Here is a 15,518-nt window from a genome sequence, read left to right as displayed (position 1 = left end):
ATACAGCATACACAGAGCTCCTGCTCCACAGGACAGATGCAGGTTGGGACAGACAGTGAGGAGCAGTTCCATGTCCTTCCCCAACAACTGCTCTGTAAGTTCTGCCTCGGAGAGGGTGAAAGGAAGGCTCACAAACTGGCAACATTCTGCCTCTGCCAAGAGACCCAAGGCACCTGGATCACGCCATGGAGCAATTTATGCCCCAGGAAGTGGAAAAGTGAAAACTGAAATGAAAAAGTATTGCCAGGAGTCAACTGTAGATTTGAACCAACAGAAGCATGAACTAGCAAATGTGAAGATACACAGTGGTTATGCAATCTGAAGAACAGAGACAAAAAGTAATGCAGAAAAAAGAACAGAGCCTCAAAGAAGTATGGAACACCAATTAAGCTCACCAACTTTGAGTAAGATAAACACAAGGAGATCCACACCCAGACCACAGTCAAAACTAAAATCAAAGACAAAAATAAAACTTGAAAACAGCAAACAACTCATCGCTTACAAAGAAATTCCAGTAAGACTAAAAGATTTCTCACCAGAAATAATGGAGGTCAGAAAGCAGTGGGAAAACATATTTCAATTTGCTAAAAGAAAAAAATTCAACAATAATCTTATATTCTACTTTTCAAAAATGAGGGCAAAATAAAGACATGCCCAGGTGAAACAAAACCTAAGAGAATTCCTTACTTGCAGACTCCCCTTACCAGAAATACTAAAAGGAAGTTCTTCAGGGTGAAAGCAAGTGATACCAGACAATAATTCAAATCCACACAAATAAAGTATACTGGTAAAGGTAATTATGTGGGCAGTAATTATAGAGGACAGTATAATAATGTATTTCTTCTCCTTTCTCCTCTTAACTGATTTAAAAAGCAATTGCATAAACTCATATGTATATAATTGTATTGTCAGGTTATAACATATAACAATGTAATATATCTGACAATAACAGCACAAAGATGATAGGTAAAAAATGACACCAAATGGCAACTCAAAAGCACAAAAAGAATCAGTATATATAAGAAGGTTAATACAGCAAACTCCATAAACATGTACTTGTCACCCTTCTCTCAGAATTGTTTTTTAAAAAGTGCATAAAGTAATAATTATAAAAATAGAGTATTGAGTTTGCTATATATAGGTATATTATATATACTATAAAAGCACAAAAAAGAAGGGGGTATAGAGCTATGTCGGAATATAACTTCTATATCTCATTGGAATTAAGTTGGTATAAATTTGAAGTCGATTCTGATAAATTAAGATGTATATTGTAAGCCCTAAAGAAATCACTACGAAAATAACTCGAAAAATATAATTAAAAAATAATTAAAGGAAATGGCCAGGTGTGGTGCCTCACACCTGTAATCCCAGCACTTTGAGAGACTGACGTGGGTGGATCACTTGAAGGAGGAGTTTGAGACCAGCCTGGCCAACATGGTGAAACCCCGTCTCTACTAAAAATATAAAAATTAGCCAGGCGTGGTGGCAGGCACTTGTAATCCCAGCTACTCAGGAGGCTGAGGCACAAGAATCACTTGAGCCTGGGAGGCGAAGGTTGCGGTAAGCCAAGAACACACCACTGCACTCCAGCCTAGGCAACAGAGTGAGACTCTGTCTAAAAAAATGAAGAAAGAATAATGAAAGGAATTAAAATGTGACACTAGAAAATATGCACTTAATACAAAAGAAGGCAATAAAAGAAACACAGGAAATCAAAAACTACATGAGACATAGGAAAAAAAAGGCTAAGGTAAATCCAGCCATATTAATAATAACATTAAATGTGAATGGATTAAAAACCCCAATCAAACAGCAAAGATGGCTAGGTGCAGTGGCTCACACCTGTAATTCCAGAACTGTCAGAGGCTGAGGGAGGTGGATCACTTGAGCCCAGGAGTTCAAGACCAGCCTGGGCAACATGGCAAAACCCTATCTCTACAAAAAATACAAAAATTAGCTGGGCATGGTGGTGTGCATCTGTAGTCCCAGCTACTCAGGAGGCTGAGGTCGGAAGATCACCTGAACCCAGGAAGGTCAAGGCTGCAGTGAGCCATAATTGTGTCACTGCATTCCAGTCTAGGTGACAGAGCAAGAACCTATCTCAAAAACAAAACAAACAAAAAGGCAGAGATTTTCAGACTTTTTTTAAAAGTCAAGATCCAATAATATGCTGTCTACAGGACATGCACTTTAGATTCAAACATGTAAATAAGATGAAAGTAAAATAATTTTTAAAAAGATATATCATAGAAACAAGCTGAAATGGTTATACTAATGTCAGACAAATCAACTTTAAAACAAAAAATTGTACTACACATAAGGAGGGATATTTATTTATCTTATTTTGTTGAGACAGGGTCTAGCTCTGTCACCCAGGCTGCAGTGCAGTGGTGCAATCTCAGCTCACTGCAACCTCCACCTCCCTGGCTCAAGCCATCCTCCCACCTCAGCCTCCTGAATAGCTAGTACTAAAGGCACCTGCCACCACTCCCAGCTAATTCTTTTGTGTTTTTTGTACAGATAGGGTTTCACCACGTTGCCTAGACTGGTCTTGCACTTCTAAGCACAAGCAATATATCCACCTCCACCTCCGAAGTGCTGGGATTACAGGTGTGAGTCACCATACCCGGCCAAGGAGGGATATTTAAAAATGATAAAAAGGTCAACCTGTTAGGGAGACATAACAATTATAAATATAATTAACTATAGATTCTCAAAACATATGAGGCAAAAACCATGTTCTCCTCTATGCCTCAGTCCCCACCAAGCCCAATGGATTCATTTTGTATATCTGTACAACTCTATCTACCTCTCAGATCACACCATCTTACAGTTATTATCCATAGCTCCTCCCTTCCAAATGAATTTTTGAAGGTTAAGAACTGTATCTTGGCCCAGTGTGGTTACTCACACCTCTAATCCCAGCATTTTAGGAAGCCAAGGTGAGAGAATCACTTTAGCCCAGGAATTCAAGACTAGCTTGGGCAACACAGTAAGGCCTCATCTTTACAAAAATTTTTTAAAAATTATCTAGATGCGGTAATGTGTACCCACAGTCCCAGCTATTCAGGAGGCTGAGGCTAAAGGATCACCTGAGCCCAAGAGGTCAAGGCTGCAGTGATCACACTACGGCACTGCAGCCTGGGTGACAGAGGGAGACTGTCTCAAAAAAAAAAAAATCATATCTTTGGTGCTTAGTATTTAAATTGTACTTTTTTTCCACGTTGGCATTAAAATGAAACTATTTCATTACTGTGGGATATAAGTTCAGAATCAAGAAAAAAAGAATGATCTTTCTCAGTCTCCTGCTACCATTTTTAAGCATGTGAAAGAAGACACAATTTCAAATGATGTACAAAGCACGAGATATGTAAAATAAAAAACATGTTGCCCAAACAAAGGAGAATTATGCACAGCACAAACGCTATGAGTATTCCTTCAACTTGTGGTTCTTGAATTTTACTTTTAATTCCAACCTTTTTTTAAGCTCATTTTTATTTTAACTCTATGTAAGACTATCTTATTTTCATAACAGTGGAATGTAAATTATTTTCAAATGCCTTCCTATTAGTCAGAATCTTTATAAAAGATACCATTTCCCTCCTATGAATGTAACCAATGCCACTTGCTCTGCTTGTTCTAGAATACAAAATAGATTTGAGTTTTGCCTTTAAGTTATATACCATTAAGCAAAGTCCAGAGCTTCTAAAAATCATCTTACTGTCCAAACATACTTATACTAGTATCCAAATATGCCTACAGTGATATTCAAATACTCAAAATGCCTACACTGGTATTCAGCTGAGGTGAACAGAGTCACTTTTTGCCCTTTGCAGAAAGAGTCCTAGAGCAATGTGTCTCAAAATTTTTGACTACAGTAACTCATGGGGTTGAAGACTGTCTGAACAACCATGCTCTGGTGAAAGTCAAGGTGGCTTGAAATGTCTCTAAAGTTACAGGCTTAATATTTAAAGGTCACATGACCTTTAAGGTAAGTTGTCTTTGTGTTCTTTTAATATGAATAAATATATATATATATATATTTTTTTTTTTTTTTAAACTTTTGAATAAAACTGACAGTCCATGAACCTGTACCTTATTTATCCTGTAGCTTATAGGTTTCTTGAGAAACACACCAGGTCACTATGAATGAACAAGTAACCCAGGCTGAGAAAGTGAGCCTCTGGCAAACATCAATCCAGCCTCAGGATCAAGGCTTAAGGCTCAGCTCTGATCCCTGATGTCAATGCAGGGTCATCAAGACTTCTCCATTTCAGGCCCTGCTTGCTGCTTCTGTCATCCCTCCCACCCATAACCATGGCTAATTTTTTAGGCCAGTGGTTTCCAACTTGAGTGCAAAAACAATAAAGGAGACCTCTAAAGTTATTTTCAATATTTCAAATATTGAAAAAAAAGTTTACCTTTTCCTAAAATTAAATGGCATGGACTAAACAAAATGTCAAGTTTCTTTGCTTTTGGCTAGGATTTTATCAAGTGAGTACTAATGATTTTCTTGTACTGACTTCTAACTATAGGACCGTGAGCAATGTATTAATAAAAAAAATGAATTCCTACTACATAATAAAAGCGATTTCTTTGTAAATAATATGGTTAAAACAGAATTCAAGGGCAGTGGAGACTGGAGATCAAGAGCCACGCCCCTAATGATCTGCCATCCTCCTGGCTTCCTTAAGTCCAGAATTCCACTCCCTCCTGACGGACTTAACCCCAGGGTTTCTGGTTTGTTAGCCCCTGAAGACTTTGCTCTTTTTTAGGTCTGCTGCCTGATCTCACCCTTCAAACTACTCACATTCTCTCTGAACCTAAAAAGCCAGAAATTGTAAGAGAACTATGTAAGTTGGAGAACATTATGGAATTGGAACATTGCTGTCTGGGTCTGTGTGATCTCTCTGGATTCTGCAATTCAAGTCTTATTCATTTAAAATGATACCTCATTTGCATATGCACTATAAAACTTACTCAGAGTCTATTTGAGATACCTAACAATAATGATCTAATTGAGAACAATGTTGGTTTTTCTTTTGAATGAAATCATGTATTTTGTGTCTTACCATAAGACAAAAAGTAAATCAAAGGTTTTGTTTCCCGTAGGAGATTCATCTGAACAAATCAATGTTATACAAGAAAGAATAAACTTTACATACTATTTATATGTAAATGAAGTCAATAGGCAATACAATGTCAACCCGAAACTTTAAATAAATGCTCAACAAAACCAGATGATGTGACTGAGAAAATGTTAAAAATTTTCAAAAAGAATTAAGGTACCTCTGCATTATTATAAAAAGCTGTGCTATTTTTTTCTTGCACATCTTCTCCTCGTGCTGTAAAGAAAGTTAGTGGGTAGAAATCTTTGTGTGCTGGCTGCTTCCCACTGGCCATCAGTTTGCCCTCATAGAAAAGCTCAGAGGTATAACTGCAGTAAAAGACAAAAAGGGGGAAAATCTACATCAAAATTAATTTCACCCATAAGGAAAAAAAAAAATCAGTCAATTTTAATAATACTGCCTTATGTCCATGATTAATTTTAATCCAATCATCTAACACTTACAATGCCAAGAATTTCTCCAAAAATAACAAGAATAGGCTCCTGGCATAACACTGTTAAATGGAATGATTTTGGTAAGGTATGAAGCCAAAACAGGAAGAAATGATGACAGTTTCAATACAAGATGAGACTTTATGAGGAACTTTGCTAGACAGTGTATTTCCTTGGTTAATATATATTGTTATTCAAATGGGTCATATACAATCATGTAACACATAATGACAATTTAGTCAACAACAGTATATGTGATGATGGTCCCATAAGATCCCAATACTGTATTTTTACCATACTTTTTCCATGTTTAGATATACAAATACTTACCATTGTTTTACAATTACCTACAGTATTCAGTACAGTAGCATACTTTGTACAGGTTTGCAACCTAGGAGCCAATAGGCTATATATACCATGTAACCTGTATGTGTAGTAGGCTATGCCATCTAGGTTCATGTAAATTCATTCTGTGATGTTCACACAACAAAATCACCTAATAACACATTTCTCAAACCCATGATTGTACTAATACATGCAAACACTTAGACATACAGACGTTGAAACAATGTACACAACTGAAAGACAGTCAAGCCTTCAACTGTAAAATGAATCCACTTTACTGATGAAGACATCTAGTACTTGATTCATCAGTGACTGTAGTAAATGACTGAAAACAATAAAGAATCACATTTTGAGAGATATAATCACATCTATCCAATTGCTTTCAGGGAAACCTAAAAACGGTTTTCACATGGCTGACATCATCAATATTATTAAATTATACAAAACTTTTTTTTCTGGTCAGGGTAGTGACTGGAAAGGAGCACAAAGGGGCTTTCGGAGCACTGACGTGTTCTGCCTCCTGATCTGGATTAGGGTTACATGCTGCATTCGGTTGTGACAATCCACTGAGTTGTTGAGATATACACCTTTATCGATGCACACTATAGCCAATAGAAATCTTTTAAAACTTATGAATAAGCTTCATGGTTTTTATCTCCCTTCCTTTCTATTCTTTCTTCCTTTAGAGCAGATTCCTTGAACAACACAGCCAAAGACATAAGCTAACCATCATGCTGTTTGTCAATATATTTATTATGTCCAGAATTGTCCTTGTGGTGTTAACATGTATATATAATTATTATTTTTATCAACAGTTCCTGGCTCATAACAGTCATAGCTCTTGTTACATTCTTATGTTATAATTTGGGTATGTCAGGCCTCAAGAAACAGACTCTCTGACCTTTTTCTGCCTTCCTTTCAATTGCCCCAAGGCAGGACTCTAATCTTCCCCCATCTTTTTATTCTTATTTTTGTTTTCAAAATAGGGTCTTGCTCTGTGATGTCACCCAGGCTGGAGTGCTAAGGCGTAATCATGGGTCACTGAAGCCTCAACCTCTCAGGTTCAAGCAATCCTCCCACCTCAGCCTCTCAAGTAGCTGGGACCATAAGTGTGTGCCACCATGCCCAGCTAATTTTTTTCTTTTTTTGGTAGAAAGGGGGTTTCCCTATATTGCTCATGCTGGACTCAAACTCCTGAACTCAAGCAAACCTCCTGCCTCATCCTCCCGGAGTGATTGTGGGTCTTACCTCCTGCCTCGTCCTCCCAGAGTGATTGTGGGTCTTAAGACACACTACAGAGAGGGTTCTACCCTATACTCTGTGGGAAGGAATGCTGACATCACAAAGCTTCTGTAAGAACTCAAGAGAACTGGGTTAGAAAGACTCTAGAGCTGAACATGTGGAAGTTCCTGGAGGGTGGCACACCGAGGGAGGGCAAGCCAGCTCTGCACTCTTTCTCCCATACCATGCCCTTCATCTGTATCCTTTGTAATAAATATCCTTAATAATAAACTGGTACATGTAAATAACTGTTTTCACGTATTCTGTGAGCCACTCCAGCAAATTAAGTGAACCCAAAGACCCAAAGAGAGAGTTGTAGGACCCTCAACTTGAAGCCAGTTCGTTAGAAGTTCCCAAGGCTCAGACTTGTGACTGCTGGGGGGCTGAGAGAGGGGCAGTCTTCTAAGCCCTCAACCTGTGGGATCAGACACCATTTCTGGGTAGATGGTGTCAGAATTAAATTGGAGGACACCCAGCTGGTGTCCCCTACAGAAATGATGCTTATTTGTTGATGAGAAGGAATTCCCTGTATTTTGGTCAGAAAAGTCTTCTGTGTTAACTGTTGTGAGAGGGTAGAGGAAGAACATGATTTGAGAGTTTTTCCCAAAATAACCCTATTCTGTGAAAAATTACAACTCTGACTTCTGAAGTTTTCTTTTAAAGACATAAAATTAAACATAATTTGCAAGACTAGGGACACTCCATAAGTTTGTTGGGAATCACCTGTCCCTAGTAACAGCGCTGTTTTGAGTTCCCTCCCACCAGACCACAGAAAGTATGACACAGAGGGCGCAGTTCACACCTACTTGATGATAGCTTCATGGGAGCGGTAGTTCTCACACAGGAGAATCCTACATGGGAACTCAGCAGGGTAATGCTCATAGAGTCGGTCAAGTAATGAAACGTGAAGGTTTCTCTCCCTGGCAAACTCGCTGTAAACAAAAGGACTGAGCTGTAACAGACAAACATACAGAGAAAGTTTAACTGAATATACAAACAGTATTTTTTAAACTACTTACAAAAAAATCAACTATGCTAAAACTTCTTGTATACAAAACTTCAACATGCTAAATGCTGGAGCAAGCACAGTCAGTTTTCTGTGAGCAATTACTACTACTAAGAACTGGGCTAAAATTTCTAACATCTCAGCTTACCAACACTAACCTAGAGTTTCTACACATAAGCTGACAAAGGGCTCCCCAACATAATAATAATAAAAGCACTTCAGTAATTCCAGGGACGCAACCCACTGCATCACCGGAGCAGTCAAACAGTTACTTCACTGACACTGATCAATTGTTTAAAATGATGAACTGGTAGGATATACAGCCCACCACAAAAAAAAAAAATCACTTTTAATAATTAACAAACAACCCTCTTGATCTTATGAAGTATAAGGAGCCACTCTTGGTTGTGCCTTTTACTACTAAAGAACAAAACTAAACTACTTTAGGCAAAGAAATGAAAACAGAATTTTTTTCATCTACATTTAACTCTCTCCTTGATGTCCTGACAGCTAGTATGACATAGGTCCAATCTTAACTGCAGCAGGAAAGAAAGAGCCCCAAACTGCAACTCTGTAAAACAGATATCTTCATAGAAAAACTATTTCTCTTTCCTACATATAGATGTTCAAATATATAAAATCATACTCTTTGAGATTTAGGCTATAATTTTTAGTTAAGCCCTCTGTTTTCTATTACATCAAAAAAAAATTACTCCTTCAGGTAAACAAATAACAGACAGGAGTTGGGGAACTACAATTCCCCAGGACCTTACAGGAATGATCATTTATATTTTACCTCACAAAGAAAAGTAAGGATCAGATATTCATACTATGAAGAACAGAAGTTCAAATAAATAAACATGAAAATTATAACATTGACAGACTATTCAAAGAAGAAAATAGAGTAGCAGAATAGTAATTTTTCTTCAGAAATAACAATATTTTTCACGATTAGTACAGAGCTATTTGAAGTACTGAAGTTACAATGTACAGCATAATTTCATAGGCTGTTTTAGAAATTGAATATTAAACATCAAAATATAATTAAAAGTTACTCTCAATACAGCGACTCAAAGGGCACTTACCTGCATGTGATCACCAGCCAAGACAATCCGAGTGTTTTGAGTTGCTAATGCTAGGGGCATAATGGTTTCACACTCCATGGCCTGGGCAGCTTCATCTAATAGAATGTGTGTAAAAAACCCTAGAAAGTACAGCATAAACAAAAGATAGCACACTAGAGCAGCAACAAAGGCAGAAGGACCATAGTTATTTTCTTTTCTGCTAAGTAAAGAGTTTAGTTTGCTAATCAAAGAGTAGAGAGTATATATATATATATATATATATATATATATATTTTTTTTTTTTTTTTTTTTTTTTTGAGACAGGGTATCACTGTCTCCCAGGCTGGAGTGCAGTGCTGTGATCACAGCTCACTATAGCCTCAACCTCCTCAGGCTCAAGTAATCTTCCCACCTCAGCCTCCCAAGTAGCTGGGACTATAGGCACGTGCCATGAGGCCCGGCTAATTTTTCTACTTTTTTGTAGAGATGGGGTTTCACTAGATTTCCCAGTCTGACTGAACTCCTGGCCTCAAGTGTTCTGCCCACCTCGGCCTCCCAAAGTGCTAGGATTACAGGCATGAGCCATGACACCTGGCCCCAGATTGATACTGCGTTTTGATGGTTAAGTTTTGCCACATTTATCAGAACAACTTCTTGACATCTTACATCTGTACTTCATATAACACTAGTTTGATTTTACATAGTTCCTGTACTCAAATATAATAATCTTAATATCATGCCATAATGAAACCTATCATAATTATCATCTCTACACTATGTAATACAAAAGTATTTTGTCACAAAAAACTGGGAAAAATGTTAAAAAAAAAAAAAAAAAAAAACAGCACTGTCCAAACTGGTATTCTTCACATGATCAGTAATAAATATCATCTGACCAACTGGAAGACAAATGAAACAGCAGTCACTAAAATGCCTGAACTAGGAGTTGGCAAATTTTTTTTCAGTAAAGAGTCAAACAGTACATATTTTAGAGTTTGTAGACTATACATATAATCAATCTCTGCTGCAACAACTCAACTCTGCCACTGTAACACAAAAGCATCTATAGATAATAAATAGGTAAATAAATGAGCATGACTGTGTTCCAGCCAATAAAACTTCATTTACAAGAACAGGCAGTGAGCCAGATCTAGCCCACATGCTGTAGTTTGCCAACGCCAGTCTAAACTGAATTCCTAAGTCCTAAACTTGTGAGACACCGTATCTGTGTCTTGAGTCAGCATACCAGGTTCAAGGTCCAACTGACAGAGATACTGGGAAGTATTCAATGTAACAACCACTACTCGATGTTTAAGAATATCTTCTTTCTGGGGCATCTGAAAGGTGGAATGTGCGCTTGAGATCAAACAGTACTGATGCACAACTGGGTGGACAGTCTTTACCCAGCGATTTCTGAAATATACCCTGGAAAAGAAGATAATATTTCCAATTTACATTTACTAATTTCTTAACAGTATCTAGTTATTAAAATACTGACATCAAGACTGTAATATCTGAAAATTAATAAATGAATCTGATAGCCATTAACACTCTATTGAATTAGAATTTAATGTATAATTGCCACCATAACCACTGTGACTCTCCACCAAAAAAAAAACACAGACATAGAAAGTACATGCAGTACCACAAAACAAACACCTAATTATTTTTAAGTGTTCAGAGTAATCTTGCAACCAGAATGGCACATAAACCTAAGATTTATAAGCACTGCAGTTTTTTAAGTTCAAAACATTCCCATTCTGGAATTACCTTTTTCTAGACTATTCTTACAAAAATACATTGACTCATATTTTAACTATTAATGCTAACAAAAAAACAGTGAATTGCACACTTATATAACAGGAATTCAAATTATTTTTATTTTATTTTAGAATATATTCTTATACCTACACTTAAACAGACCTCTGTCTGAGGTTCTGGAAATTTAATAATAAATTTATAATTTGAACTATCGGAAAGTCTTAAGTACTTCCAAGATTTGCAAAAGAAAAATATTAATAGGCCTCATGCAATAGATCATTAAAAAGGTACGGAAATGACTCATCCATCCATCTACTCATCCGCCCACCCATCTCTAACCTACCCATGTAACAAAGATTCATTAGGTAGCCACTATGCTCCAGCCAGCACAGAGCCAGGTCACACAGGGTTTGTGAGCAATCCTTGGGTTTACTCTGAGTTTGATGAAAAGCCATCAGAGAGTTCTAACAGGGCAATGAAATGACATGACTTATTTTGGTAAAGGACTACTCTGTTTCTCTGGGCAGAACATATATGGTAGGGGTGGACAGTGGTGTGCTGGTAAATGTTTAACAACTGGCTCCAGGAGTAGGAAAGGTGAGGATCTGGGTTTATAGTGTTTGCTGATTTTTGTGGTGTAAACCTGTCATGGTGATTTCCAGCTGCCAGCATGTCACTGAACATGAACTTGGGAAGTTATACGCATGATTAGCTCTTACAAACCAATACAAGTTGGCTCCAATGCAACACTGGGCGGCATGGAGGCAGGAGCCGAGGGTAGAAGCAAGGAGACCAGTTATGAGGTTACTGTTAAGAATGCAGACAAGAGCAGTGGCTCGGACTAGGCCAGCAGTAGAGAGATGGAAATGGTCAGATTCACTAGGCATTTTGAGAGTCATGCCAACAGAATTTACTGATGAACTCTAAGTGGAATTTAAGAGAAGGAATAATTCCATGCCTTGGAAACTGGGTAAATGGTGGTGGCATTTACAAAGGTGGTGAAAGAGAGGGACAGATTTGGGGTAGGAATTGAGAGTTTCATTTGGGGCATATTTAGTAGGTATCCAAGTGGATATATCCAGGAAGCGAGGCAATACATGGAGTTCAGGAGAATGCCTGGGGCAAGATATCTATAATTGGGTTAATACTGAACCTTGAAAGAATAAGAGTAGATAAAAAAGGAACTAGTGGAAGGAAGAATGACTGATGGGCACTCCAACATTCAGAAGCTGGGTAAGGAGGACTGTGAAGGACCAAAGAAATAGGGGAGAATTCAGGAGAGCACAGGGTATTGGAAGCAAAATGAAGAAAGTGTTTCAGATAGAAATAGACAGGAGTAACTATGTCAAATGCTGCTAAGAGGCTAAGTAAAATGAAGACTGACCACAGGACTTAACAACAAGGAAACGAATATGATGAACCTCAGTATGATGGTTTTAGAGTAAAAGTAATGGAAATCTGATTAGTCTGAGCTCAAGAAAGAAAGAGAAGAGAGGAGGTAGAGCTAGGGAGTACATATAGACAACTGTCTGGATAAGTTTTGCTTCAAGACATGCAGGTGGGGTGAAGGTGGGTTTTTGTTGTTTTTTTTTTTAAAACAAGACACAACAGTATATTTGCATGCTGTACAAAGAAAAAAGTATGCAGCACAGAAGAAGCTGTGCATCCAGGAAAAGATGAGAGCTCATTCACAAGTGGAGAGGTTGGCCCCTAGAAAATAAAAGAACAGTTTAGAATGGGAGGGAAAGCAGTTACTTAGGAGATGCAAGTCAGATGATCTATCAAAGGGATGATGTGGATATTCTCTTCTGATGGCTTCTACTCCTTCAGTAAAATTACAAAGATCACCAGATGATTGTTATTTTCATCACTATTATTCCTCTTTCCTGGTTAGGAAAACCCAAAGCCCAAAGGGCTTATGCCCAGGATTTAAATCTGTCTTCTCCCCCTCTCTAAGCTTCATTTATTTCCAAAATGAATATAATAATTCAACTTCTCAAGGATTTGGGGAAATCAAATGAGATAACAATGTATAGTATGTAGCATAATGCCTGGCACCAACAAACAGAAGCCCCCCACTTCTCTTTACCCACAGCAAAGCTGAAACTAAAACCAGCATTTCTAAACACTCAGTTAATATTCAATGTATACTGCACAAATGCAAAAAGTAACATCATGAATATGGGCAATCAAAATAATTACTTAAAAGATCTGTTGTTTACTCCATCTAAAAGCATATATTGTACAAAGTATTTTATTTAATAAGTCATCACATGGAACAAAAGGATAATTTCTATTCAGCTTCCAAAAAAGTAAGAGCAAAATCTGGTGCTTAATTAGCATGCCTTCAGTTAGTCTAAAATTTTTATAACAATTTCCTTTTCTCAAAGCCACTATTTGTTACTAGGCTCTTGTCTTACTTTGTGTTAATGGTTCTTGATTTTATAGCCTCTCCACATTTTACTAGAGCAATCTTAAATTATTTTTGGAAGCAAAGCAAAAAGATTTTTAAAAGAGTAATTATTAATATTTTGGTTAGGCACATTGGCTCATGCCTGTAATCCCAGCAATATGGAAGGATGAGGCAGGTGGATCACTCGAGGCCAGGAGTCTGAGACTAGCCTGGACAACATGGCAAAACCCCATCTCTAGTAAAAATACAAAAATTAGCCTGGCATGGTGGCGTGCACCTGTAGTCCCAGCTACTTGTGAGGCTGAGGCACAAGAATCACTTGAACCCAGGAAGTAAAGGTTGCAGTGAGCTGAGATCACACCACTGTACTTCAGCCTGGGTGACAGAGTGAGACTCTGTCTCAAAAAAAAAAAAAAAAAAAAAATTTTTTTACTTTAAAAAGTAAAAGAGTAATTCTTTTTACTGTCTGATATTATTAAGTAACTTTTTGTTTTTCTTAGACATTAGAATTCTATGATAATAATAAATCTCGCAAATTGCTATTAAAAGACAGCTTTAAATACTAAGTTATTATATAAGAAAAATACAAGTCTGAAGTAATAATCATTTTTTGCTAAAGATCACATCAAAATATGTTTTAAATTCTTGGAACTAAAATTGAGTTCCTTTTTCCATTTTTCATTCAATTCAAGACCATGCTGGAAAGTGATATTTGGTGAAGGAGAAATTTTATACAACATAGACAATCTAGACTTGGCAGATGAATGACAACCTCTATATCATAAGCTACGTATAATCATTTTATTCAAAAGGCAAGCAGGGGCTCACACAAAAACATCTTTAGATGCGTAGAAATTAATCATGAAAAAATCCTCATGATTTCTAATCCTGGCCTACCTGTCCAAATATCAACTTACTGGTAAGCAAATACTAAAAAAAAACTATTCAGTTATGACCTACATTTTAAAACTAGAATTCTACCCATCTCCCAGATGAACTATTAAGTCTGATAGTAGAATAAAGGCATTTTCAGAAGGCAAGAGTTAAAAAATATTACCTCTTATGAACTTTGTCAGAGGGTTGAAAGCACCAAGTGTGTGTACAAAAGGATGTGTACCATCAAAACAAGGCAGAAAATCAAGAAAGAGGAAGACCTAAGATCCAGGAAATAGGATCTAATATAGAAAAGAAGAAAAAAGAAATTCCAAAATAATGGCAAAGAGAAGTGTCAGCATAACAAAGAACAACCAGAAAGAAGGACCAAGAGAAATCCAGAAGGGAAGTTTCCAGGAGAAAAAATGGCATTGGCAAATTATCTAAGAGCTGTGACAATGAAGAAACATGTTTCAGCAGGTATTAACAGAGTGACTTAGAGTTTAAAGACCTGATTAGACCTTCAACAAAAATAAAGCAAATGAAAAGCAGTAAGTATTATTAATGCTAGAACAAATACAAAAAAGCATATGAAAGGAAATATGCATATTATTTGTTAGCAGCAAATAATTTACGGAATCATAATAATAAAAACACTGAAAAATGAAGCTACTATACACTTTGGGAGGCTGAGGCAGGTGGATCACCTGAGACCAAGAGTTTGAGGCCAGCCTCGGCAACATGGAGAAACTCTGTCTCTATTAAAAATACAAAAATTAGCTGGGCATGGTGGCATGTGCCTGTAATCCCAGCTACTCAGGAGGCTGAGGCAGGAAATCGCTTGAACCCAGGAAGCAGAGGTTGCAGTGCGCCAATAACAGCCCACTGCACTCTACCTTGGGCGACAAAGCAAGACTCTTGTCTCCAGAAAAAGAAAAAAAGAAGCTTTCTATAATAGAAAGTCACCAAATATCCAAAACCAAATTAAGACACTCATATATGTAATCTGTATTTTTATATATTATATATAGCTATGATTTTTAAAATGGAAGCATCAAAAGAAACTGCTTTAAAAAAGGTCAAAAATTCCCTTGGGAATATTGGGTGAGCAGTGGCTAGGTTAATTAAAAAAAAAATTTTTTTTTTTGCTATCAACTTTAAAATACAACATGAGCTTTTATATTTTAAAGTGTACGCATGTGATTTTTTAAA

The 15,518-nt window shown here is 37.1% G+C and overlaps 1 protein-coding gene across 12 annotated transcripts in view; it reads right to left on the bottom strand.

Moving 5' to 3' along the window:
* The window catches only part of HELZ (helicase with zinc finger), a 175,833-nt gene that overhangs the window by 72,735 nt on the left and 87,580 nt on the right, over nt 1-15,518 (bottom strand). For all 12 annotated transcript variants that reach the window (XM_078374466.1, XM_035301579.3, XM_078374468.1 and 9 more), the window contains 4 exons: nt 10,506-10,684; nt 9,281-9,399; nt 7,996-8,141; nt 5,293-5,440 (listed from right to left, as the gene is read on the bottom strand). In XM_078374466.1, coding sequence (XP_078230592.1) covers nt 5,293-5,440; nt 7,996-8,141; nt 9,281-9,399; nt 10,506-10,684 — 592 coding nt within the window. The remainder of the gene's footprint in view (nt 1-5,292; nt 5,441-7,995; nt 8,142-9,280; nt 9,400-10,505; nt 10,685-15,518) is intronic.

This window comes from Callithrix jacchus, chromosome 5, assembly GCF_049354715.1.
Source record: "Callithrix jacchus isolate 240 chromosome 5, calJac240_pri, whole genome shotgun sequence".
In the NCBI taxonomy this organism is placed as follows: domain Eukaryota; kingdom Metazoa; phylum Chordata; class Mammalia; order Primates; family Cebidae; genus Callithrix; species Callithrix jacchus.
This window is presented reverse-complemented; position numbering and strand designations above follow the sequence as displayed.